The sequence below is a fragment of the Lethenteron reissneri genome, chromosome 51, assembly GCF_015708825.2.
Source record: "Lethenteron reissneri isolate LAM-NWPU_2019-01 chromosome 51, ASM1570882v1, whole genome shotgun sequence".
Taxonomy (NCBI): Eukaryota; Metazoa; Chordata; class Hyperoartia; order Petromyzontiformes; family Petromyzontidae; genus Lethenteron; species Lethenteron reissneri.
In genome coordinates this window covers 12,724,874-12,751,669 of record NC_083829.1, presented here as the reverse complement: position 1 = coordinate 12,751,669, position 26,796 = coordinate 12,724,874, and the positions used below count along the sequence as shown (strand labels likewise).

At 54.4% G+C, this 26,796-nt stretch overlaps 1 protein-coding gene across 1 annotated transcript; it reads left to right on the top strand.

Moving 5' to 3' along the window:
- The first annotated feature begins 334 nt into the window (after positions 1 to 334).
- LOC133355561 (HEPACAM family member 2-like) lies at positions 335 to 16,679 on the top strand. The gene is made up of 5 exons (XM_061572900.1): positions 335 to 2,062; positions 14,513 to 14,750; positions 15,167 to 15,315; positions 15,880 to 16,173; positions 16,636 to 16,679. The coding sequence occupies exons 1-5, from the start codon at positions 1,963 to 1,965 to the stop codon at positions 16,677 to 16,679; spliced, it is 825 nt and encodes a 274-aa protein (XP_061428884.1). The 5' UTR covers positions 335 to 1,962.
- Positions 16,680 to 26,796: the final 10,117 nt, after the last annotated feature.

Genomic DNA, 26,796 nt, shown 5'->3' with positions numbered 1-26,796 from the left:
TTGTGACAAGTGCCGTTAGCGAGAAGCACCGATCGGTGAAGGCCGGCACGGCACACGAGGGGATGGGTGGCCAGCGCCACGCCCGGCCGCCTTTGTCTCCCGAGTGGCCATGTGTACACACTCCACCGGATACTCATTTGAGGCTGAGTCGACCTAGGCGATGCCCAGGACCGGTTCACATAATCGTCACTGGCGGTGTTGGTGGCCGTGAGCGGGAATGAATCGAACTCGAGCCGAAGGGTTCGTAGCGCAGCGTAGCGCTAACCGCTGCACCACCGCTCCCCGATATATATTGTGTGTGTGTGTGCGCACACGCGCTCGCATTGTGCCTCCAATCGCACGCGCGCTCTCCCACCCACCTCCGTGCAGCGTTCAGAGAAAGCCGAGAGAGAGAGAGCGCGCAGACTGAGAGCGTCGAGAGAAGACGAGAGACGGCACGAGAGAGAGAGACACGACACACAGAGAGACACGACACACAGAGAGACACGACAGAGACACGATAGACGAGACAGCACGAGAGAGAAAAACACGACAGAGACGACAGGGTCAGGACGGAGAGACGCTGAGATCACGGAGGTGGTAGGGGGGGTGACGAACGCAGGCGACAGGCGAGACGCGGAATAGACCCTGCAGAGACGCAGTCGTAAACACGCGCAGGCGACACAGAGACACGGGAGACAAAGACGCAGAGACGCAGTGACGCACACCCAGAGAGAGAGACACGGGCAGATCGCAGGGACAAGGCGACACAGAGACACAGAGACGCAGAGACACAGAGACGCAGAGACACAGAGACGCAGAGACACAGATACACCGAGACACAGATACACAGAGACACAGATACACAGAGACACAGATACACAGAGACACAGAGACACAGAGACACAAAGACGCAGTGACGCACACACCCCGATACACAGAGACACAGAGACACAGATACACAGAGACACAGAGACACAGAGACACAAAGACGCAGTGACGCACACACCCCGATACACAGAGACACAGAGACACAGAGACACAAAGACGCAGTGACGCACACACCCCGATACACAGATACACAGAGACACAGATACACAGAGACACAGAGACGCAGTGACGCACAGAGAGAGAGAGACACGGGCAGACCGCAGGGACAAGGCGACACAGAGACACAGAGACGCAGATACACAGAGACGCAGAGACGGACCATTGAAGAGCCGCACACACAGACGGCGTTGACGTGCGTACACGCGTGGAGACGAGAAGAGACGGGGTTAGACCCGTAGACTCACCCAGCAGAGACCCATAGACTCACACAGAGACCCATAGACTCACCCAGCAGAGACCCATAGACTCACACAGAGACCCATAGACTCACACAGCAGAGACGCATACACTCACAGAGACCCATACACTCACACAGACCCATATACTCACACAGAGACCCATAGACTCACACAGCAGAGACGCATACACTCACAGAGACCCATACACTCACACAGACCCATAGACTCACACAGAGACCCATACACTCACACAGAGTCGCATCGACTCACATAGAGACCCATAGACTCACACAGAGACCCATAGACTCACACAGAGACCCATAGACTCGCATAGAGACCTATACACTCAAATCTAGATCCATAGACTCATACAGAGACCCATAGACTCACACAGAGACCCATAGACTCATACAGAGACCCATAGACTCACACAGACCCATCGACTCACATAGAGACCCATCGACTCACATAGAGACCCATAGACTCACACAGAGACCCATCGACTCACATAGAGACCCATCGACTCACATAGAGACGCATAGACTCACAGAGACCCATAGACTCACACAGACCCATAGACTCACAGAGACCCATCGACTCACATAGATACCCACAGACTCACACAGAGGATCCATAGTCAAGGGCACGCGGACCAGGGAAGCCATCCCAGATTGGTCTCCATCTCTGTTTAGAAATGGGATCAAATCCTCCTCCTCCTCCTCGTCATCGTCGTCGTCGTCCTCACCCTGGGGTCTCCCTCGTGATCCTTGTCGTCGTCTGCGCGGCGTTTCTCGGTGAGTGCCGGGCGAGCGGTGTGGTGTGGTGTAGTGTGGTGTGGTGTAGTGTGGTGTTGTGTGGTGCGGTCCGGTGTGGTGTGGTGCGTTGGTGTGGTGTAGTGTGGTGTGGGGCGGTGGTGTGGTGGTGTGGTGTGGTGTGGAGCAGTGTGGTGGTGTGGTGGTGCGGTGTGTGGTGGTATGGTGGTGTGGTTTGGTTCAGTGTGGTGGTGCAGTGTGTGGTGGCGTGGTGGTGTGGTGGTGTGATGGTGTGGTATGGTGGTGTGGTGTGGTGTGTTGGTGTGGTGTGGTGGTGTGTTGGTGTGGTGTGATGTGGTGGTGTGGTGTGGTGTGGAGCAGTGTGGTGTGGTGGTGTGGTGTATAGTGTGATGGTGGTGTGGTGTGGTGGTGGTGTCAGCGGGGAGCTCGCGCTGCGACCCGAGTTGGATTCCCGCCCACGGCCGACAGCGCAGCGACGATTATCTGAAGCGGGTCCTGGGCCTCCGCTAGGTCGACTCAGCCTCAAATGAGTACCTTGTGCGGTGTGTAGAAACATCGCCACTGGGGAGACAAAGGCGGCCGGGCGTGGTGCTGGCCACCCACCCCCTCGTGTGCTACCGTGCCAGCCTTCATAGGTGCTGCTCGCTAACAGCACTTGCCCCTAAAGTCTGTTTAGGCTACACGGAGGATGTTTGTCCTTGGAGTGAGTGTGGTGATTATGGTGAGTGGGGTGAGTGGGGTGAGTGGGGTGAGAGTGGTGATTGGGGTGAGTGAGGTGAGCGGGGTGAGCGTGGTGAGTGAGGTGAGTGGGGTGAGTTGGGTGAGTGAGGTGAGGGGGGTGAGAGTGGTGAGTGGGGTGAGTCAGGTGAGTGGAGGTGAGCGGGGTGAGTTGGGTGAGTGGAGGTGAGTGGGGTGAGTTGGGTGAGAGTGGTGATTGGGGTGAGCGAGGTGAGTGAGGTGAGTGGGGTGAGTGTGGTGATTGGGGTGAGTGGGGTGAGTGAGGTGAGTGGGGTGAGAGTGGTGAGCGGGGTGAGTGCGGTGAGCGGGGTGAGGGTGGTGATTGGGGTGAGAGTGGTGATTGGGGTGAGAGTGGTGAGCGGGGTGAGCGGGGTGAGTGGTGTGAGCTAGGTGAGTGGAGGTGAGCAGAGTGAGCGGGGTGAGTGGGGTGAGTGGGCTGAGTGGGGTGAGTGGGGTGAGCGGGGTGAGTGGGGTGAGTGGGGTGAGCGGGGTGAGTGGGGTGAGCGGGGTGAGAGGGGTGAGCGGGGTGAGTGGGGTGAGAGTGGTGAGCGGGGTGAGCGGGGTGAGTGGTGTTAGCTAGGTGAGTGGAGGTGAACAGAGTGAGCGGGGTGAGTGGGGTGAGTGCGGTGAGCGGGGTGAGTGGGGTGAGTGCGGTGAGCGGGGTGAGTGGGGTGAGTGCGGTGAGCGGGGTGAGTGGGGTGAGCGGGGTGAGTGGGGTGAGTGAGGTGAGTGGGGTGAGTGGGGTGAGCGGGGTGAGTGGGGTGAGCGGGGTGAGTGAGGTGAGCGGGGTGAGAGTGGTGAGTGGTTGTGAGCGGGGTGAGCGTGGTGAGTGGGGTGAGCGGGGTGAGTGAGGTGAGTAGGGTGAGTGGGGTGAGCCAGGTGAGCGGGGTGAGCGGGGTGAGCGGGGTGAGTGAGGTGAGTGAGGTGAGCGGGGTGAGTGGGGTGAGCGGGGTGAGCGGGGTGAGTGGGGTGAGTGGGGTGAGTAAGGTGAGCGGGGTGAGTAAGGTGAGTGAGGTGAGTGGGGTGAGTGGGGTGAGCGGGGTGAGCGGGGTGAGTGGGATGAGTGGGGTGAGTGCGGTGAGTGGGGTGAGCGGTGTGAGCGGGGTGAGTGAGGTGAGTGCGGTCAGTGCGGTGAGTGCGGTGAGTGGGGTGAGTGCGGTGAGCGGGGTCAGTGCGGTGAGTGCGGTGAGTGCGGGGTCAGTGCGGTGAGTGAGGTGAGTGCGGTGTGCAGTGCCTGTGGGTTTCCCTTTGTAAATACGCCACGCTTCCACGTCTGCGTCACACAAATAAACGCATTCCCGTGTCGCCTGTGACAGACGCGCGCAGCACGCTACCGATGGTCGTGAGCCCGGACCCGCTTTTGTCTCGCCGGTGTTGATGTTTTACGCACCGCGCAAGGGGTTCTGCTCATTTAAGGCTGAGTGGATCTGGCGAGAGGCCCAGGACCGCTTCAGATAATCGTCACAGACTCCCACAGATACCCGGCTCGCCGCTGCACCACCGCATCTGCGTCAGACGCAAAGACAAAGGCCCCCCGTATAGCCCAAACAGCCCCTTTGGGTCAAGTGCTGTAAGCGAGCATCTATGAAGGTCGGCACTGCACACGAGGGGGGGGGGGTGACCAGCACCACGCCCGGCCGCCTTCGTCTCGCTCGAGGCGATGTGTACACATCGCAGCAGGTATTAATTTGAGGCTGAGTCTCCCTAGGGGAGGCCCAGGACCAGTTCAGATAATCGTCACTGGCGTTGGCCGTGCATCGAACCCGGGTGACCGCTGCACCACCGCTCTTCCACATCTGCGTCACACGCACAGACAAAGATCCCCCTATAGCATCATCATAACACCATCATCATCGCATCGTCATCATCATCACATCATCCACATCATCATCACGCCATCATCACATCATCATCATCACCCCATCCACATCATCGTCTTCATCATCTGCATCATCATATGATCATCACATCGTCATCATCAGCATCGCACCAACCACATCATCATAATACCATCCACATTATCATAACACCATCTACATCATCGTCTTCATCATCACATCATCCACATCATCGTCACGCCATCATCATCATAACACCATCCACATCATCATCACATCGTCATCATCACATAATCTCCATCATCGTCTTCATCATCTGCATCATCATATGATTATCACATCGCCATCATCATCACATCATCAGCATCGCACCAACCATATCATTATCACATCAAACATAATACCATCCTTATCATCACACCATCCACATCATATTCATCTGCATCACCATCATCATCACATCGCCATCACATCACCGCATCATCATTTTTTTCATCACATCATCGCATCATAAGCACATCGCCAATAACATGATCACATCGTCATTACATCACCATCTTCATTTCCAAAAGCATTATCCCCGTTGCACCGTCACCGTAAGATGCAGTGACAACACGAGGTATTAATTTATGCGCACATACAGCGTGGCACATACACGATGCGTGGAACATACACGATGCGTGGAACATACACTGTGGAGATGTTAACTACCTCGCCTGGTATACAGGAGGTCGTGGGTTCGTCGTGGGTTCAATCCCGACCCTGACGACTGCTGCTGTATATTTGGAGTTTGCGTGTCTCTCTCTCATCATCATCACGGTGGCTAGGGGATGTTAACTACCTCGCCTGGTATACAGGAGGTCGTGGGTTCGATCCCGACCCTGACGCCTGCTGCTGCAGTATATTTGGAGTTTGCGTCTCTCTCTCATCATCATCACGGTGGCTAGGAGATGTTAACTACCTCGCCTGGTATACAGGAGGTCGTGGGTTCGACCCCGACCCTGACGCCTGCTGCTGTATATTTGGAGCCTGCGTCTCTCTTTTTCTCCCGGTGGTCGCGTGTATTTTTCTCAGGGTTCTTCCGCTTTTCCCCTACCACGTTTACAAACGTGGCTGCCGATATACATTTCCACGTGATAAGCCACTTTCTTGAGCTTGCATTTTTGATAGCCGGGTTGCTTCCGAAAAATATCTCTACGGCTCAATCATCCTGACCTGGTAAAATACAAAAATAGTTTCATCTTCTTGGTTCTTTCGGTAAAGTCACGTAGAAGGGAAGTAATAAAATAATAAAAATAAAAAATAATAAAATAATCAGGTGAATAATTATATTCTTAGGTTTTTTCGGTAAAGTCACGTAGGTAAAACATTAAATTAATAAAAGTAAAATAAAATAAAAAATCACGACGTTTCGGAGGCAACACAAGCTTCCGTCTTCAGGTGGAATCGTCACAGCCACGACAGCTGTCGTGATTTTTATTTTATTTTACTTTTATTAATTTTAATGTTTTACCTACGTGACTTTACCGAAAAAACCTAAGAATATTAATCCTTGCAGTCACGAAAGCTTCAAATCTAGGTGAATAATTCTTCACCTGAGGACGGCTGCTTGCGTTGTGGCCTGAAACGTCGTGAGAATAATTTTATTATGTTTTATTTTTATTATTTTATTACTTCCCTTCTACGTGACTTTACCGAAAGAACCAAGAAGATGAATCCCTGCAGTCACGAAAGAAGCTTTAAATCGAAAAAAAATAGTTTCGTTTTGAGTGTACTCCTCTATTACATACAGTGCATTTATTTTTTCCTTCTTAGGCCACAAAGAGTTCAGAATCAAAATGTTTCTTCAGACTGGAGGAGGAAATCCGATCAGCTATATGAATCTTTTTTTTTATAGATGTCTAGTCAGGCCGGGTTGGCAAGTTACAACAGCAAAGAACACAAAAAACCCCGATAGGAGTGAAGAGTAAATTTCGATTTAAAGCTTCTTTCGTGACTGCAGGGATTCATTTTCTTGGTTCTTTCAGTAAAGTCACGTATAAGGGAGATAATAAAATAATAAAACATAATAAAATATTGTATTATTTTTCTATTATTGTATTATTTTATTATGTTTTATTTTTATTATTTTATTATCTCCCTTCTACGTGACTTTACCGAAAGAACCAAAAAGAAGAGTGAAAAGTATACGAGAGGTAGGCAGGTCACGAGAATTAGATAAATATAAAATATGTAAGTTCCAAACCTTTCACAAATGCGTAAATTCCCGCCGGTGAACTGAACACTGAAGTGGAATCTTGGGGCGAGGCAGCAAAAAAAACGACTCCGAAAACAGTCCCAGACCACACCAAGATCACAACAGCAGCACACAGTCAGTATAGTCCCCCGATACAATTGCACATTAAAATTGAACTTTCGATACACGAGTGAGCATAACAAGTCACATTTTGTGCAATTGCAGTTGTATCCAGCACCAAATTTTCCCCTCCGAGATATTTATTGCCGATGAGAAATGTGCTGAGTTGTCAGCGTCAAGTATGCCCTGACAACGCAGCAGCAGCAGCGTCATCGCCGCATCTCTCGGATTGCCACGGAGTGATGTTGAACGCATGGACGTGAACACGCCAAAGTCCTCAACGCAGAGCGGAGGGTGTTGGTTCTGGACTTGAACAGGGCCCTTGGGAGTTGACAGGACACATGCCTGGAGCAGAGGTCGCAAACGGGTTTTGATTCCTTACCCGTACCCGTACCCGGCCGCACCAGGGTCGCAAACGGGTACCCGTACCCGTACCCTACCCGTACCCGGCCGGGTACGGGTAGGGTACGGGTATCGGGTACTCGATTGCGACCTCTGGGATGAAGCCATGTTGCAGGCGCGGGTGGGTTGATTCTAGGAACTCGAATTGTGAGAAGAGACAAGACGTTGGGAAATGAGTGACAAACGGTTACTCACCAGTGACTCACGGCCTACCCGTACCCGTCCGCACCAGGGTCGCAAACGGGTACCCGTACCCGGCCGGGTACGGGTAGCCGGGTATCGGATAGGGTACGGGTATCGGGTACCCGGTTGCGACCTCTGGCCTGGAGTGGGGGCGGGGCAGGGTGGGGGGGGGGGGTCTAAACTAGGGGTCAGCAAACAGAATATCAAGAAGAGTCATCTCCATATACGTAAAAGGCAAAGTTGTGAATATGTGCCTGTTGAAAATGTTTAGCGTACTTCCCGACATGCAACAAATTGGAAATTTGCAATGTGAGTACTTTCCAGACTGTACACCATGCAAAATTGTAAAATTACACTTGTTTTTTTTTTGGGGGGGGGGGGCGGGGAGAGCTCACTAATGCATTTATGTTTTGCACAGCAAGTGAGCTGTGACGTTACATCTGTCACGTGACCCGTGCACGTGGAAGCGTAACGCATTGTAGTGTAGCGGTTAGCGCCACGCTGCGTTACGAACCCGGCGACCCGAGTTCGATTCCAGCTCACGGCCACCACCGGTGACGATTATTTCAACCGGTCCTGGGCCTCCCCAATGTCGACTCAGCCTGGTGTGGTGTGTGAACATCGCCACTGGGGAGATAAAGGCGGCCGGGTGTGGTTAATCCAAGTCCCGGGCGAAGCCGGGTAGTACAGCTAGTTTTTAATATTTGGATCTTTGGTAAAGTCACGTAGATAGGTTCAAAGAAAATAACAAAAAAATAACAACAACAAAAAAACCTCTCGATGTTTCAAGAGCCGCAATGCACTGTGGTGGTGGTGATGGTGTTGGTGAATACGAGACGGTGTGGTGCCTTTAAGAATCACGACTCGATGCCCCGTTCCGCCCGGGAGCCACCGCATGCCGCCTCGCCAGCCTCGGGCTCGCCGACTCGTGATCTCGACTACGGGGCCACACACAGGAGGGGAGGGGGGGGTGGACCTCGCCGAGTCAACGTTGGCAACGTCTGCGCCAAAGGTCAAAAGATGCCCCCCCGTTGTCGGAGGCAAGTGCCGCGAACGTGACAGCGATGAAGTCTGGCACGGCACGTGGTCACCAACAAGGCGCCCGACTCCAAAGTGCCGAATTTTGTTGACGCACCGCACCAGGAACTCAGTTGAGGCTGAGTCGACCTAGGGGAGGCACAGGACCGGTTCAGATAATCGTCACCAGTGTTGGTGGCCGTGAGCGCGAATCGAACTTGGGTCGTTGGGTTCGATACGGATGGGCGCAGCGGCTGCACAAAACAAAGATCCCCCGTATAGCCTAATAAGACTATTGGGGCAAGGGCTGTTAGCTAGCTACTGTGAAGGCCGGCACTGCACACGAGGTGGTGGGTGGCCAGCACCACGCCCGGCCGCCTTTGTCTCCCCAGTGACGATGTTCACACAGCACACCAGGTACTAATTTGAGGCTGAGTCGACCTAGGGGAGGCACAGAACCGGTTTAGATAATCGTCACTGGGTGTTGGCCGTGAGCGGGAATCGAACCCGGGTCGCCAGGTTTGTAGCGCAGCGTAGCGCTAACCACTACACCACCGCTCCCCCCCACACACACGTGCGCTGACGTCACATCATCGGCATCAACACCACCACCATCATCTTCATACCATTAGCATGCAGGGCGCCCAAGGGCCGATCACGTCAAGTGCACAACTAAATCACTGTACGCAGACTCGCTCGGTGGTGCACCTCGTCTCGTCCAAGCGGCCTGATGACGCCACCGCCACTTTAGTTAATAGAAATGCAAATGTCAAACGCGAATTGCATCCCCCGGATCGCAAATGCGCAACGCATGAAAAGCGGCAAACAAAAATAAAAACCAGCGGGCAACCGACCAAACCAAAGAGGCAAGGCTCCGTTTGAAGAGATGGGGTTTTTCAAAACAGACTGAAATATATCTTCATAATACGGGGGGGGGGGGGGGGGGTGTTCAGTCAGATCGCAATCTATGGGGGCCCAGAAAGGAAAAGATGGAGATCACCAAGTCAACGTTGTCTCGGGGAATGTCTGTACCAAAGGCAGCAAACGATACCCCGTGTAGCCTTACAAGACTGTCGGAGCAAATGCTATATACTCTTAGTTCTTTCGGTGAAGTCACGTAGGTAAAAAATTAAATTAAAATTAATTAATTTTTAAAATTATTTTTATTTCATTTTTTACCTACGTGACTTTACCGAATGAAATGAAAATTAAAATTAATTATTTTTTTTATTAATTCTAATTTCATTTTTTACCTACGTGACTTTACCGAAAGAACTAAGAGTATGAATCATTGCAGTCACGAAAGCTTCAAATCTGGAGCAAGTGCTGCTCGCGTCCAGCTAGTAAGTCTGGCACGTAACGTGGCCAACAACGCGCGCAGAGGCGATCTAACCCATCAAAAGAACCTGTGTTTACACCATTGGAACCTCCTTTGCCAGTAGCAAAATATGATCATTGGGTTTTTACCCTTTTATCTGGCAACAAAACTGACACCTTTTTTTTTTACAAGGAGTCATGTTTGCATTGACCACAATACCTGCAGTCGGAATGCAAAAAAAAACACAACTCTGATAATGTATGCACTGTCCTTGATTGGTCCACACCCGAGACAGCTTTCCTTAGAGCCTAGTCTCACATGGTGTTTGGCCAGATAAAAGGGTAAAAACCAAATTATCATAACTTGTGTTATGGATGATATTGGTCACGAAAGCCGACGTGTTAAACTAACGACTGCTGCCTGATTTTAAGTGGCAAGGCGTTCTATACCTCGTGCACGCCACGCTAACAGAAGCGCCGGTCACCAAAAGAGCGACAACCCCGCCTAAACCTGGGAGTGCTGAGCAGTTGGAGATCAGGCGATCTTAAGGACCCTGATGGAATACAAACATCGATTTAGTTCCTGCAATTGGTGTGGGGGCGGGAAGTGGGGTGAGCACTTTTAAAGCCGAGTTAAAACAATGGTGGAGTTTTTTACCCTTCTATCTGGCAATAAAACTGACACCTTTTTTACAAGGAGTCATGTTTGCATAGACCACAATACCTGCAGTCATAATGCAAACAAAAAACATAACTCTGATAATGTGCACTGTCCTTGAAGTTGATTGGTCCACACCCGAGACAGCTTTCCTTAGAGCCCAGTCTCATATGGGTTGGACCAGATGACGCCAAAAGGCGCACAACTCAAAGACAATGCACCATCAGAGTATGAGAGCTCGGGGTAAGCATTTACAGCATGGGAACCTGATCTTCCAGTAAAAAATATGATAATTGGTTTTTTACCCTTTTATCTGGCAACAAAACTGACACCTTTTTTACAAGGAGTCCTGTTTACATAGACCACAATACCTGCAGTCATAATGCAAACAAAAAACATAACTCTGATAATGTATGCACTGTCCTTGAAGTTGATTGGTCCACACCCGAGACAGCTTTCCTTAGAGCCCAGTCTCACATGGGTTGGACCAGATGACGCCAAAAGGCGCATTTAACCAGCATCGCCCCCCATCCCGTCGCTGCCCGCTCACCCACTCGGTGGTACGAATTGGTTACGACGCAAGAAGTTCGTCGCTCGGCAGATCGCCAGTGGTGCGCTCGCGTGTGGGTGGGTAGCCCACCCCCACTTCCAATACGTCTGGGCAATTGCAGGGCTGCGCCTTTAACCCCTTTTGTTCCACTTCTGAGTGTCGTTGAATGTTGCGACGCGGTACGAACTGCTGAGCCAAAATCTCTAGGGGGCGCCACGGTGGCTATGAGATGTTTACTACCTCGCCTGGTATACAGGAGGTTGTGGGTTCTAAAACCCGGCCCTGACGCCGCGTCTCTCTCTCTTTCTCTCTCCGCCGTGGTCACGAAGATTTGTCTCCGGGTCGTACGATTTTCTCCCTCCACATTTAGAAATCGACATCACCACGCGGCGTTTGGAGTGATTGGCTGCTTGCTCTATATACACATGTGATGATCAGCCACATCGTTCGATCAGCTGTCGTTTTTAAATAGCCGGGTTGCTTCTGAAACAAAAATAAGTATAACCCGTAAAAACAAAGTTTTTCACTATAAATCCTTTATATGCGTGGCGGCTAGAGTCCTCTCGTCCTCTGGCTTGAGATGGTTGCCACCTATGGGTCAGATGATTGTCTGCCAGTATTAAGCAATTGGTAATTAAATATTTAATTTGTTTTCCCTGAACAGTGTAAAATTTTGGAAAAAAATTTTCACGAACATTAATTGTCTCGCACAACGAGTCTGTGTGCAAAATGTCAGCTCGATTGGATCACGGGAAGTGGGTTAAAAAACGACCGAAAGATTTACACGGTCGTAAGCAAGCAAGCAAGCATGCAAGTAAGCGAACTTAATATAAAGGATTTAAAAAGCGAAAGAGCTCAGTGGTCCAATAAGCAAAGTTTCTGTGGAATTTCTCTCCCCCGCCCGAGTTAATTATCGCCAAAAAAAACAAAGCCCCTCCCCCGCCCCCGTATAGCCTTAACAGACTGTTGGGGCAAGTGCTGCTAGCCAGCAGCAGCACTTTTGAAGGCCGGCACGGCGCATGAAGAGGTGGCCACAGGGCCGGATTAAGGCGTGGGGGCTTTAGGGGCAAGTTGGAGGGCTTCCAGAGATGACGTGAGAAGTTTCTTTCGTTTGTGAATGCTGCATTTGGATTTGTTGTTAGCCTTGTAAAAGTAAATTTAAAATTTCTATAACTTTGTTTTCTCTTCTTGGTTCTTTCGGTAAAGTCACGTAGAAGGGAAATAATAAAGTAATACAAATAAAACATGATAAAATAATTCTCACGACGTTTCGGCCACAACGCAAGCAGCCGTCCTCAGGTGAAGAACAGGTCTGTCGGAAAGACAGCGTCCGAATGAACACCACCAAGCTTGAAAAGGGCTGTCTTTCCGACAGACCTGTTCTTCACCTGAGGACGGCTGCTTGCGTTGTGGCCGAAACGTCGTGAGAATTATTTTATTATGTTTTATTTTTATTACTTTATTATTCCCCTTCTACGTGACTTTACCGAAAGAACCAAGAAGATGAATCCCTGCAGTCACGAAAGAAGCTTTAAATCGAAATATAAAATATAGTGGAGTTTACGGTAATCAGCATTGCGATAAGCGACTAAAAACGAATTGAGTGGTTCAGTTGGCGGTCGACGTTTAGAAGTGGGCTCTCAAAGTAACGGCGCCACCTCCATGCCCCCCCCTCCCCCCGCGACCCCCTCCCCCCGTGATCCGTGGGATCAAACAAACGACTCGAGACACGCCGGTGGATTGCACCACCTAAACCTCGCCCATTTCCCTTCGACATCAGGAGGAGTGGGGAACGATGCCAACCCCAGCCGCAAGCGATGATGAAATTCTCACCTGCAACTTTCATCAGCTAGCTGAGACCGTGCCACTAAGGGTTTGAATGGGGTCCTGGGTGTACGCCCACCACCGGAGTGGAAGAATGGCAGGCGCATCTTACAGATGACAAGTCGATGGTCAGTGGGCAGATCAGCTCCACGGTAGGTCCTGGTGTCAAGGACACGGGCCCGCATCCGCTGTTCCGTCACTAAATAGTCCACCAGATGTTCTTTCTTGGACCTGGCATGCATCCATGATGTGGTGTGGATGCGCCGATGCCGGAACAGCGTGTTAGCAATGACAAGCCCATGGGCTGCACAAAAATCTAGCAGACTTCTGCCGTTGTTATTGAGCTGATCTGGCCCATGCCTTCCAATTACTCCAGACCAGGTGCCAGCATCATGACCAACTCGGGCATTAAAGTCACCCAACAAGATGACTCTATCCCGAGGGGTCACTTTAGCTACCACCTGTGACAGGAGGTCATAGAAGGCATCTGACTCTTCTAAGGGAGACGATTTGGAGGGTTCGTGGTTGGTTGTCGATGATGAGTGGAAGTGCGGTGTGAGTTGCCTTGAGAATCAAGATCCTGCTCAAACCATCTCAAGTCTCCTCTTCACTAGTACTAGTACTGCTCGACTTCGGTACTTCGTACTCATCCACGTGGTAAATGGTCTCCCGACTGAGATTGAACTCGGACCGTGGAGACCGTGGAGAGATGTGAGGTATGATGGCCCCCTCGGCGTTCCAGAGTTCGATTCCCGCTCACGGCCAACACCGGCGACGATAAATTATCTGAAGTGGTCCTGGGCCTCAGCCTCAAATGTGTACCTGGCACGGTGTGTAAGCCTCGCCACGAGGAAGGCAGAGGTGGCCGCACGTGGCTCTGGCCACCACACCCACCGCCTCGTGTACCGCTCCGTCCTTCACAGGTGCTCCTCGCTACCAGCACTTGCCTCAACAGTCTGTCAAGGCTATATGGGGGACCTTTGTCTGTTGTGTGTGTCGGGCGTGGTTGCTGACCCCCCCACTTTGTCCGATAATTAACGGGAGCCCACACGGGCGGATCTTCCGTGTGTAATAAAGCTCGTTGAGGCGACTTCTGGAATCCGTCTTTTATTCAACTTATGTTACAGTTACTTCACGCTGCTGACAGGCAGCGTGAGAGGGACAGATAGACAGAGAGAGAGACGGACTGCCACGTGGCAACTCGGAGCCCCGCTCCCGCGTGGCCCCCTTCCTCTGTTCGTTCCCGTTCTGACCACGTGTCGTTCGTCTCCACCCCTATTTAATACCCGGGTCACGTGGTACGATTCCGCCAATCCTCGTTAGCCTGCATGGAATCTTCCAGGCTCCCTCGTCAGCTCCCGGGACCACGCCCCTGACTCATCTCCCCATTGGCTGTGGCCAAAGCCAGCAGAACCAATCCTTACAGCTGTCACCTTTCCATCACGTCAGGGCCACGCCCCCAGGCTTCCCCCCATTGGCTATAGACCAGGACCGGCAGAGCCAATCACCATGACGAGTTGTGATACGTCAGTGAGCCGGATATATCCTCATATTACACGTGCGCGCGTGTGTCTGTGCGGTGGGCCAGGAGGCGGCGTTGAGGGCCGAGCGGTGGTGCGGGTCACGTCCCAGGCCCTCACGGCGGCCGTCGGCTCCTCGGTGCTGCTCAACGTCTCCTTCTCGCTGCAGCGGCCCAGCGGGGTGGGCCCCCCCCCCGGGTCAGGCGACCCCCACGCCGAGGTGGACGTCGAGTGGGTGTTCCGCAGCGGCGGCGGCGGGGAAGTGCGCGTGGCGCAACGCAAGCAGGGCATCACCAACCTGCGCACGTACGAGACGGGCGGGGGGGGGGGGGGCAGGGGGGGGCGGGGGGCAGGGGGGGCAGGGGGGTGTAGGGGCAGCACCAACCTGCGTGTGCATGAGACTGGGGTGATGGGGGGGGCAGCGTGGGGAACAGCGCCGACCTTACCAGCGCACATTCAATATTTGTCCTGCACGGTTTCCACGCCGCAGCCTGTGCTCCCCCCGACACCTCTCACAGCGAATGGCCCCGCGGGTTGAGATGATGGTGGCGCCGGCACAGGGAGGGCTCCACGCAGCAGCGGATAGATCATGGCCGCAGGAGGGGATGTTCCAGCGGTCGTATGACGGGCGCGGTGTGACGGGCGCAGTGTGACGGTGGTGTTGTGACGGGCGCGGTGTGACGGTGGTGTTGTCACGCCGGTGTGAACGTGACGGTGGGCAGGTACGACGGCCGCGCGCAGCTTTACCCGCTGAACGGCAGCCTGGTGCTCAACTCGCTCACCAAGAAGGACGGCGGCATCTACACGGTGCACGTGACCGACACGGCAGACGGCGGCAAGGACCGCAAGCAGATCCAAGTCACCGTGCTCAGTGAGGGCAGCACCGGCGCCACTGCGCGGGAGCCACCGCACTAACGCCACCGCACTAACGCCACCGCACTAACGCCACCGCGCTAACGCCACCGCACTAACGCCACCGCGCTAACGCCACCGTACTAACGCCACCGTACTAACGCCACCGCACTAACGCCACCTTACTAACGCCACCGCACCAACGCCACCGTACTAACGCCACCGCGCTAACGCCACCGTACTAACGCCACCGCGCCAACGCCACCGCACTAACGCCACCGTACTAACGCCACCGCGCCAACGCCACCGCACTAACGCCACCGCACTAACGCCACCGCACTAACGCCACCGCACTAACGCCACCGCGCTAACGCCACGGCGCCGGCGCCGGCGGTACTGGTGGTGCCGACCGACGCCAGGACCGCACGAGTCGGCCGCACGAAAGGAGGTTTCGCTGCTTCGAGAGCGACGCGGCGGCACACAACCAGCCGGCCTCACAGCCACGACCCTGACCACCGCTCTCTTCCCTGCCCCTTTCCCCGTAACCCCCTACCGCCTCCCCCACAACCTCTCCCCCCTCCAGACCCCGTGTGGGGGGTCTCGCTCTCCCCGTCGCCTAACCCGGCGTCGAGCGGGACCTGGGCGGAGGGCCAGAACGTGAGCCTCTCCTGCTCGGTGTCGTCGGGCGACGAGGTGTCGCTGGCGTGGAGCCGCGGCGGGGAGCCCGCGCTGCTGCCGCGGCGCCACCTGCGCTTCGCCGACAACAACGCCACGCTCGCCATCGACGGCCTGCGGGCCGACGACGCCGCCACCTACTCGTGCGTCGCCTCCAACCGCGTGAGCCGCCAGGAGGCGACGTTTGTCGTCACAGTTGAGGGTGAGTCGGGGGGTGGGGCGTGGTGGGGGTGGGGGGAAGGGGCGTGGCTTGGCGTGGTGGGGTGGGGGAAGGGGCGTGGCTTGGCGTGTGGGTTGGGGGGAAGGGGCGTGGCTTGGCGGGGGCGTGGCTTGTCTTGGCGTGGTGGGGTGGGGGGAAGGGGCGTGGCTTGGCGTGGTGGGGTGGGGGGAAGGGGCGTGGCTTGGCGGGGGGCGTGGCTTGTCTTGGCGTGGTGGGGTGGGGGGAAGGGGCGTGACTTGGCGTGGTGGGGTGGGGGGAAGGGGCGTGGCTTGGCGTGGTGGGTGGGGAGAAGGGGCGTGGCTTGGCTGGGGGGCGTGGCTTGGTGTGGTGGGGGGGAATGGGCGTGGCTTGGCGTAATTATTTGAGCCACATTCGTCAAAACAAACATGTATCAGTGTCCACCATTTACCGGTGCTGAGTGGCTTTTGCGCCGCACCGGAACAGCTGCCACTGGGGGTGCCCTGCGGATGTGGAGAGATGAGACGTGAAATGAACCTCATGGCGGTACCCCGCGGGATGTGCCAGAGTACCGCGTAATGTCCGTGACGCAGTCGCTTTTAGTCTGTTAATGGTGGACGATGCGGCTATCGAACTCGTCTCGACGAGCTGCGCTCACGATGCACCGCCGCCACGGTGCGTACCGCGAGCGCTCGGGGTCTCGGCGCAATCGTCCTCGCTGCGTGTCGATGTCGGATTGATTGGTGCCCCAGTCGTGGAGTGAAGTACACAAAAATAGTGTCCCAGAAATACCAACATTGAATTGCCTCGGCCCATTTTGTATTATTGTGCACCCCGGGGTGACCACCTTGAGGATCATTTATGTTGAAGTGGGTTGAGCTGTGGAGTGGAACGGGGAACAGGAGATGCTGAAAGGCTTCGGGGGGTTGGCTGCGAGGTGGCCGGACGTTCGATGGATTCCCACATCGATCTGTGCGGAGTTGTGAGTGTCGCCCGTTTCCTGCGAATGGTGGGCTGCTCCGGGCGGGAGGGAGAAAGCGTGGAGAAGAGTGGAGTGAGATGAAAGGGGAGAGGTAGGAGAGTGCGTGGAGGGGAGTGGAGTGAGATGAGAGGTAGGGGAGTGCGTGGAAGGGAGTGGAGTGAGATGGGAGGGGAAAGATAGGAGAGTGCGTGGAGGGGAGTAGAGTGAGATGAGAGGTAGGAGAGTGCGTGGAGGAGAGTGGAGTGAGATGAAAGGGGAGGACTGGGAGAGAGAGAACGTGGAAGGGAGTGGAGTGAGATGCGAGGGGAGAGGTAGGAGAGTGTGTGGAGGGGAGTAGAGTGAGATGAGAAGGGAGAGGTAGGGGAGTGCGTGGAGGGGAGTAGAGTGAGATGAGAAGGGATGACTGGGAGAGAGCGTGGGGGGGAGTAGAGTGAGATTAGAGGGGAGAGGTAGGAGAGAGCATGTAGGGGAGTAGGGTAAGATAAATAGAGTGGGGTAGGGAGTGAGTGAGTCACATCACAAGCAGAGCGGTTGCCGTTTTGACTTAATGCTTCCGTGACTGCAGGAATTCATATTATTTGGGTGTTTCGGTGAAGTCCCGTGGCTTGCTGCCTTTACCGGAAAACCCAAAGAATACGGTTCATGTTCGACAATCTCCGAAGAGAAGATGGAAAGTAAAGAGTCACTCAGAATCGGACATCAACTGAATATGGAAATAGACGCCCCAAGCCCTAAAGCAGGAAGCCTGTGTTGCCTCCGAAACGTCGTGATTTTTATTTTATTTTATTTTCATTAATTTTGATGTTTTACCTACGTGACTTTACCGAAAAAACCTAATAATATGAATCCTTGCAGTCACGAAAGCTTCAAATCTAGAAGGAAACCTGTAATTTTCCAAGTCTGGAGGTTGTGCTATTTTAAGTTTTTTCAAAGGGATTCTGTCCAGTAACATTTCGTGTAAAAATAATGTATCGGCTCACATAAAGAACCAAAGACGAATGGAGACCCATAGACATGCGGGGACTTACAGTTTGGGTCACCTGAGTTTGAGTGCAGACCAGGGTTTTTTTTAATGCTCCCGTCGCAAACATCGTCAGTATCGTTTATCCCATCATCAGTACCATCAGTAGCATCAGCATCATCAGCACCATCAGTAGCAGCATCATCAGCATCATTAGTAGCAGCAGCATCATCAGCATCATCAGCACCATCAGCATCATCAGTAGCATCAGTAGCAGCATCATCAGCATCATCAGTACAGCAGCATCATCCGCATCATCAGCACCATCAGCATCATCAGTAGCATCAGTAGCAGCATCATCAGCATCATCAGTAGCATCAGTAGCAGCATCATCAGCATCATCAGTAGCAGCATCATCAGCACCATCAGTAGCATCAGTAGCAGCATCATCAGCATCATCAGCATCATCAGTAGCATCAGTAGCAGCATCATCAGCATCATCAGCACAATTAGTAGCATCAGCACCATCAGTAGCAGCAGCATCAGCATCATCAGCATCATCAGCATCATCAGTAGCAGCATCATCAGCACCATCAGTAGCATCAGTAGCAGCATCATCAGCATCATCAGCATCATCAGTAGCATCAGTAGCAGCATCATCAGCATCATCAGCACCATTAGTAGCATCAGCACCATCAGTAGCAGCAGCATCAGCACCATCAGTAGCAGCAGCATCATCAGCACCATCAGTAGCAGCAGCATCATCAGTACCATCAGTAGCACCATCATCATCAACACCATCAGCACCATCATCATCAACACCATCAGCACCATCAGCATCCTCAGCATCATCAGCACCATCAGCACCATCAGCATCCTCAGCACTATCAGTAGCAGCAGCATCATCAGCACCATCAGCATCATCAGTAACAGCATCATTAGCATCATCATCAACATCATCATCACCATCATCATTATCAACACCACCATCACCTTTATCATCATCATCAGTGTCGTCATCAGTGTCGCCATCGTCAGCAGCGGTGTCCCCGCGGGTCACCGCAGTCGCTTGCTCTCCAGCTCGCGGTGCCGCGGGTAGTGGGGGGGGGGCACCGCGTGGGGAACTCCGAGCTCCACAATCGAGGGGGCTCCCTCTCGCGCGAAACGCCCTCCTTCCGTCAGCAGGGCGCCATTGCAGGGCTGCCCCTTTAGCTTCGCGGGTTTGACGCTGTGATGCGCGGCGAGTTTTGAGGTCTACAAGGTGAGGACGCGCGGTCTGTCTCTTACCCACCCCCCCCTGCTGCTCCTGCTGCTGCCTCCTGCTGCTGCTCCTGCTGCTCCTGCTGTTGCTCCTGCTGCTGCTGCTGCTCCTGCTGCTCCTGCTGCTGCTCCTGCTGCTGCTGTTCCTGCTGCTGCTGGCTGCTCCTGCGGCTGCTCCTGCTGCTGCTGCTCCTGCTGCTGCTCCTGCTGCTGCTGCTCCTGCTGCTGCTCCTGCTGCTGCTGCTGCTTCCTGCTGCTCCTGCTGCTGCTCCTGCTGCTGCTGTTCCTGCTGCTGCTGCTCCTGCTGCTGCTCCTGCTGCTGCTGCTCCTGCGCTGCTCCTGCTGCTGCTGCTCCTGCTTGCTGCTCCTGCTGCTGCTGCTCCTGCTGCTGCTCCTGCTGCTGCTGTTCCTGCTGCTGGCTCCTGCTGCTGCTGCTCCTGCTACTGCTGCTGTTGCTGCGCTGCTGGCTGCTCCTGCTGCTGCTCCTGCGCTGCTACTGCTGCTGCTGCTCCTGCTGCTGCTCCTTGCTGCTGCTACTGGCTCTGCTCTGCTGCTGCTGCTTCTGCTGCTGCTCCTGCTGCTGCTGCTGCTCCTGCTGCTGCTGCTGCTCCTGCTCTCCGGCCTGCTGCTGCTCCTGCTGCTGCTGCTGCTACTGCTGCTCCTGCTGCTCCTGCTTCTGCTGCTCCTGCTGCTGCTGCGGCTGCTCCTGCTGCTGCTGCTGCTCCTGCTGCGCTGCTGTTGCTACTGCTGCTGCTACTGCTGCTGCTCCTGCTGCTGCTGGCTTCCTGCTGCTCCTGCTGCTCCTGCTGCTGCTGCTCCTGCTGCTGCTCCTGCTGCTGCTGATGCTGCTGTTCCTGCTCCTGCTGCTGCTCCTGCTGCTGCCTCTGCTGCTCCTGCTGCTGCGTGTTCGCACCTGAATGAAACGGCGCCGCGAGGCTGGGACGCGAACGCCGTGGAGCGCTGGCGTCATCCCCCTCTTCATCCTCAGCTGGTGAGCCGCAAGAGACCTGGTCACACACCAGGGGACCTGGTCACCCACAGGGGACCTGGTCACCCACCTCACCACCTCCCTCCCTCACCTCCCTCCCTCCCTCACCCCCTCCCTCACCACCCCCCTCACCCCTCCCCCCCTGCCTCACCCCTCCCTCCCTCACCCCCTCCCTCTCTCCCTCACCCACTCCCTGCCTCACCCCGTCCCTGTCTCCCTCTCTCCCTCACCCTCTCCCTCACCACCTCCCTCACCCCCTCCCTCACCCTCTCCCTCACCCCCTCCCTCACCCCCTCCCTCACCCCCTCCCTCACCCCCTTCCTCACCCCCTCCCTCATCCCCTCCCTCACCACCTCCCTCCCTCACCCCCTCCCTCACCCCCTCCCTCACCACCTCCCTTCCTCACCCCCTCCCTCATCACCCCCCTCACCCCTCCCCCCCTGCCTCACCCCCCCCTCACCACCTCCCTCACCCCCTCCCTCACCACCTCCCTCACCACCTCCCTCACCCGCTCCCTCACCCCCTCCCTCACCCCCTCCCTCACCACCAACCCCTCCCTCATCCACCACCTCCCTCACCCCCTCCCTGTCTCCCTCTCTCTCTCACCCCCTCCCTCACCCCTCCCTCACCCCCTCCCTGTCTCCCTCTCTCCCTCACCCCCTCCCTCACCACCCCCCTCACCACCTCCCTGTCTCCCTCTCTCCCTCACCCACTCCCCGTTGCTCCGCGCGTGGCGTGCAGTCTGCTGATCGTTGCCTAAGTGGCAGCCCAACACCCATCAGCACCATCAGCACCATCAGCAGCATCAGCACCCTCGGAGCAGGAATAAGAAGAAGAGGAGCGAGCGAACGAGTGGAGGAGGAGGATGAAGATGAGGAGGGACGAGGAAGAAGATCCCAACATATTTAAAAGAAGAAGAACACGTTATTCAATCCACGTGCGCCACAGCCTCCTCATCCTCCCTCCCCCTCCCTCCTCCCTCCCTCCTCCCTCCTCCTCGCCCTTCACTCGGCATCCTTCAGCTGTCGATGTCCGTGATTGACCGTCGTCGCTTTCCTCGCCGCGCTGTTTCGTCTCCGTACGCGATGCTGCCGCGTCGTTTTCGTCTCCCCGCTCCTTTCTTTCGCGAACGTCGCGCAATTTTTTTTTCTGGTCTCACGCGGTCGTTTCACTTCTCCCTCACCTCGCCCTCCCTTCCTTCCTCCCTCCCCCCTCTCCCTCTCTCTCAACGATTTGCCACAACTGTGAGCCGCGTGTTATCATCCCTGACACGAGCGCGTGGCTGAGCCCCGATTGTAATCGCGGTGGAGGCCCTGGGGCGCGGTAGCTTGAGTCGAGAGCATACCACGCGCCACGTGTTGTGTTGTGCGTTGTGCGCGTCCGACTTCTCGCGCGCCGCACGTAGCCAACCGCGCCGAATCACTGAAACTAAAACGCCGCTATTGCACGGTTAACCCCGGGGTGACCCCCCCCCACACACATTTAGGAGCCTTTGCGAACGCAAATGTAGACGTCTAGGAAGAGCTTCGTGTATCGGTCAGGGCGCAAGGCTGGCGCGCTGCGATCCGGACTCGGTAGGCGACGGAGCGAGCCACCCCCCCGCGTAGCTAACAGGGGGGTAACGGCGGCCCCGCTTGGCTTGTGCACGAACCGTCGGCCGCACGAATGCGCAGTGCGTACATGTCAAGCGGCGCGAGCAACAACAACAAACAACAACAACAAACTCTCCGACGTTCAGATGTGCCGTGGGGAGCAGAGCGAGCCTCAATGCGCTGGATAAATCTGTTTGCAGGACCCAACAGGCCAAAAAGGGGCATCGCTTGGTCCGCGTGCGCCCTGGTTCTGACGGACAGCACGCGCGAACAACGCCAAGCGGTTTGTGGAGGGGATGGAGCAGAGGTCGCAACCAGATACCCAATACCCGTACCCTACCCGATACCCGGCTACCCGTACCCAGCCGGGTACGGGTAGTCGTTTGTGACCCTGGTGCGGTCGGGTACGGGTACGGGTAGGCCGTGAGTCACTGGTGAGTAGCCGTTTGTCACTCATTTCGGATAGGGAACGGGTCGCCGTTTGTGACCCTGGTGCGGTCGGGTACGGGTAAGGAATCAAAACCCGTTTGCGACCTCTGGGGAGGAGGCGCCGCTCATCCGCCTCGTGATATTCTGCCCCAAGCGGCGACTCCGTCTGCGCTGCGTTGCGTTGCCCTCCAGGGTCGCGACGGCGTCGCTTTGTCAGGGCGTTGACTCCGACAGTCACGTGGCCGAAATGTTCAACACGACGAAATCGCACGTGGCCGAAATTATCTTCAAAACGTCACGATTTTAAAATAGAAATTTATTTTAATTTTAATATTTTTATTTTTAAAACCCCCCACTTGAAGGGCTCAAGTTGAAATCACCAACGGTGGTGTTTGACTCCTCCCGTGGTGATTTCAAGGTGGTGTTTGACTCCAAGGTGGTGTTTGGCTCCATCCTTGGTGATTTCAACTTGAGCTCAGAGCTGGTGTTTTGTACCAACCTTCAAATCATCGCGGTGGAACCAAACACCAGCTTGGTGATTTGAAAAGAGCTCAAATTCAAATCGCCATGGGGTGGTGTTTTGCACTTAGTGGAAGATTCGAGGAGGTAGGAACTGAACAGACAGAGAGAGCCCCCCCCCCACTCCAACCCAAACCATCCCTGCGCAAACGTGGCTCGAGGTGACTCACGGCCGCGTTCGATCGACCCATCGGACCTGCGGGCGGCGAGAAATATCCGAACCGGTCCCGGGCTCTCCCCCTCGAAGGAACGACCCGGAGCCCTCGATGAGCAAGCTGGTGCGGCCGCACGGCGTGGTGCCGACCACCCCCCCCCCCCCCACACAACCGGTGCCGGATTAAACTCGTGCGGGGCCTGTAGGATTATGTTATAAAGGGGCCCTGAATAAAATTTAAAAAGCACGCGAATATTAAAACGCAAACATTGTTAACCTGCGTAGTAAAGTCATTGTATTGTTTTTTATTTGCTACGCAGCCAGATAATACGACAAATCGCTCACCTTAAACGCCCAGTCGTTCATTAAAATTGAAGGCGGTATAGTACTATAGTGATAGAGCAAGTGCAGATTCACTGAACCGGAATTGATAGCTTGAAAGCATTTAGCGCGGGGCCCTTGAAAGTGCGGGGCCCGTAGCTACTACACGTGTAGTAACTACCACGTGTAGCTACTACATGTATGTAGCTACTACATGTGTAGTAGCTACTACATATGTAGCTACCACATGTGTAGCTGCTACACATGTAGCTACTACACGTGTAGTAACTACCACATGTGTAGCTACTACATGTGTAGTTACTACACGTGTAGCTACTACACAGGTAGCTACTACACGTGTAGCTACTACATGTGTGGTAGCTACTACACGTGTAGCTACTACACAAGAAGCTACTACACATGTAGCTACTACACATGTGTAGCTACTACACACGTGTAGTAGCTACTTGTGCTACGAGTGTAATCCGGCACTGCCCACAACGCCGTCGTGCGCCGTGACAACACTCGCCCCAACAGCCCCACGTGGGCTCCAGGCAGGAGTGGGGGGCGACCCCCCATGGCGTAAGGAGAAGGGGGGGGCCGGATCTCGGAGGTAGACGTCGCCTTTATTTATTTATTTATCAACCCCCCAACCCCGGCCAGCGCTCCGTCGTCGTCGTTCGGGCACGGCGATGTCCGACGTTTCGCTGCCGCGTTCCTGGGAGATTCTTCCCGGAACCGAATCGTTGGCGGGCAAAGAGGTGGGCCGGGTCTGCGGCCTCCGGCTGTTGGACCACTTCACCGTCGAGTCCGGCTCTGGTAGTGGACACGGGGAGACGCGGACTCGACACTTTTGACGGGAGCCACGTGCTCGAAGGCCACGTGATAGCACAGGACGCGCATTGAACACATTTGCCGACTTGACCGACAATTATCGGAACGTTTTCAACGGGACAATAGACTCACACAGAACCCACACACACACACTCACGCTTACACAGAGATCCGTAGACATACATAGAAAACATTTCGTAATGCATGACCCACAGACTTACATAGGTACTATAGAATAACATTGTGCCCATATTCTTACAGGGGACCCCATAGACATACATAGAGAGTATGGAATAGCATTGTATCCATGGACTTACAGAGACCCATAGACACACAAAAATACTATACAATAGCATTGTACCCGTACATTAATATACACTAATCGACATACAATTGGGGTGAGGTGGGTGGCGGGGGGGAGTCAATCGACGGATTGAGACCCAAAGCGACGATTGGCCGATCACGCGCCCCCCCCCCCCCCCCCCAGTCGTACAGACAGGACCGCAGAACGTGGGCAATTGTTGGGTAGCGTCCGGCTCCTCGTTGCGTGGCTGCTGATGCTGATGCCGCCTTCTCGCTCCGCGGAGTTGTCCACCGTCTCTCTCTCTCTCCGCACAGCGCTAACACAATTTAACTTTCGATTTAAAGCTTTCGTGACTGCAGGGATTCATCTTCTTGGTTCTTTCGGTAAAGTCACGGAGAAGGGAAGTAATAAAATAATAAAAAGAATTGTTTTATTATGTTTTATTTTTATTATTTTATTACTTCCCTTCTACGTGACTTTACCGAAAGAACCAAGAAGACAATTTAACTTATTCTACACCGTTATTTTGTATCATTGTAATACCCGCGGGGTTTCCCGTGCAAAGGGCGGGTCACGGCGGTCCGTATTCAGACCGACCACACACTCACCAAAGCAAACATCACTGCTTCTCGTCTTATTTAATTTTGCAACGCAACGCAAAATTACCAATCAGCAAAACAAGCAGAGAGAGAGAGAGCGGTCAAACTTACTGGGAACCCACATCACAGGGGCCCCCCCCACCATGCACCCCCCCCCCACTACCCCCCCCCCCCCGCACCGCCCCCCCCCTACAGCCCCCCCATTGGGCGACCACTGTTGATTTCCACACAAAGCGGAAATCAACAGCGGTCAACTCCCAAGCAGGATGTGATCTCATCGGCTTTGCCATTGCGAGCCGCTCGCGCCAAGACACGTGACCGGATACAGCCGAGCAAGCACGGTGCCAGCCTGGCCCTGCTTGGCCCCAAACCAGATCGCGGTGTTTTGAGAGGTGGCTGCGGCGTGGAGGGGTTTCAGAGTTTGATTCCGGCTCGGCTTGGCAAACAGCCGGTGGAGGGGAGAGAATAAACACCCCCACTCGTGCTAGCGAGGGCCTGCCGATGTGGCGGTGGCAGTCGCGTAACGAGCGCGGGAGCAGTGGGTGCTTTGACCACCCCTGACCCCGAGCGGCGGTGGCCAAAGCTACGAATTGGGGCCCCCTCTTAACAACCATTATATGTTTTCAACAACGGTGTAAAATAACAAACAAAAAAGTATTTAAAACGCGGTATTAATTCATGAAAGGTGTTTTAGATTAGATCGTGTTAATATCAACGTGTTGTTAAACGCGCCACCACCCGACACAGCCAATTAGTTCAGGGTTGTCACGTAAACAAAGAGTGCCAATTAGTTGCTAGTTCAGCACACGGTTGCGTTGGGTAGTAACATCCGCGACATTTACAATTCGAGTAGAGTGACGCTTCGCCGGAGATTGGTCGCGAAAAGCCTTCGTGTTCAAAACGCGTAGACGTGATGAGGACAGGAGGAGTAGTTTACTAGGCCACTGATAATGTAGTTACTACACCACTGATAATGTAGTTACTACGCCACTGATAATGTAGTTACTACGTCACTGATAATGTAGTTACTACACCACTGACAATGTAGTCACTACACCACTGATAATGTAGTTACTACACCACTGATAATGTAGTTACTACACCACTGATAATGTAGTCACTACACCACTGATAATGTAGTCACCACGCCACTGATAATGTAGTTACTACGATACTGATAATGTAGTTACTACACCACTGATAATGTAGTCACCACGCCACTGATAATGTAGTTACTACGATACTGATAATGTAGTTACTACACCACTGATAATGTAGTCACCACGCCACTGATAATGTAGTCACTACACCACTGCTAATGTAGTTACTACGATACTGATAATGTAGTCACTTAGACGAAACTGGCCAGTGGTTAAAAAAAGGTGTGAATTCTCGGCAAGCGCTGCATGTTGTTCTCAGAGCCGTGGCTTTCCCCACCGTGGGGGTCACCGTGGGGGTCACCGTGACAGTCACTGTGGGGGTCACCGTGGGGGTCACCGTGGGGGTCACTGTGGGGGTCACCGTGGGGGTCACCGCACCCTCTGCTCGCTCGCGGCCGACGCGTTTGGTGTTGCGTAGCGCGCGTCCACTGTTGATGGCTTCCGTGGAACGACGATGGGCCTCCTCCATCCATCAGTGCCTGTGCGTGTCTGTGCGTGCCTCGCGGTGGCTTCAGTGTCGACAAAGCGTGGCCGTGTCGTGCCG

Coding starts and splice junctions, on each gene's coding strand:
- LOC133355561 (XM_061572900.1), top strand. CDS start 1,963: ATGGGATCAAATCCTCCTCCTCCTCCTCGTCATCGTCGTCGTCGTCCT. Junction 2,063..14,512: donor CGTCTGCGCGGCGTTTCTCG/GTGAGTGCCGGG, acceptor GCGGTGGGCCAG/GAGGCGGCGTTGAGGGCCGA. Junction 16,174..16,635: donor GTTTGTCGTCACAGTTGAGG/GTGAGTCGGGGG, acceptor GCACCGGAACAG/CTGCCACTGGGGGTGCCCTG.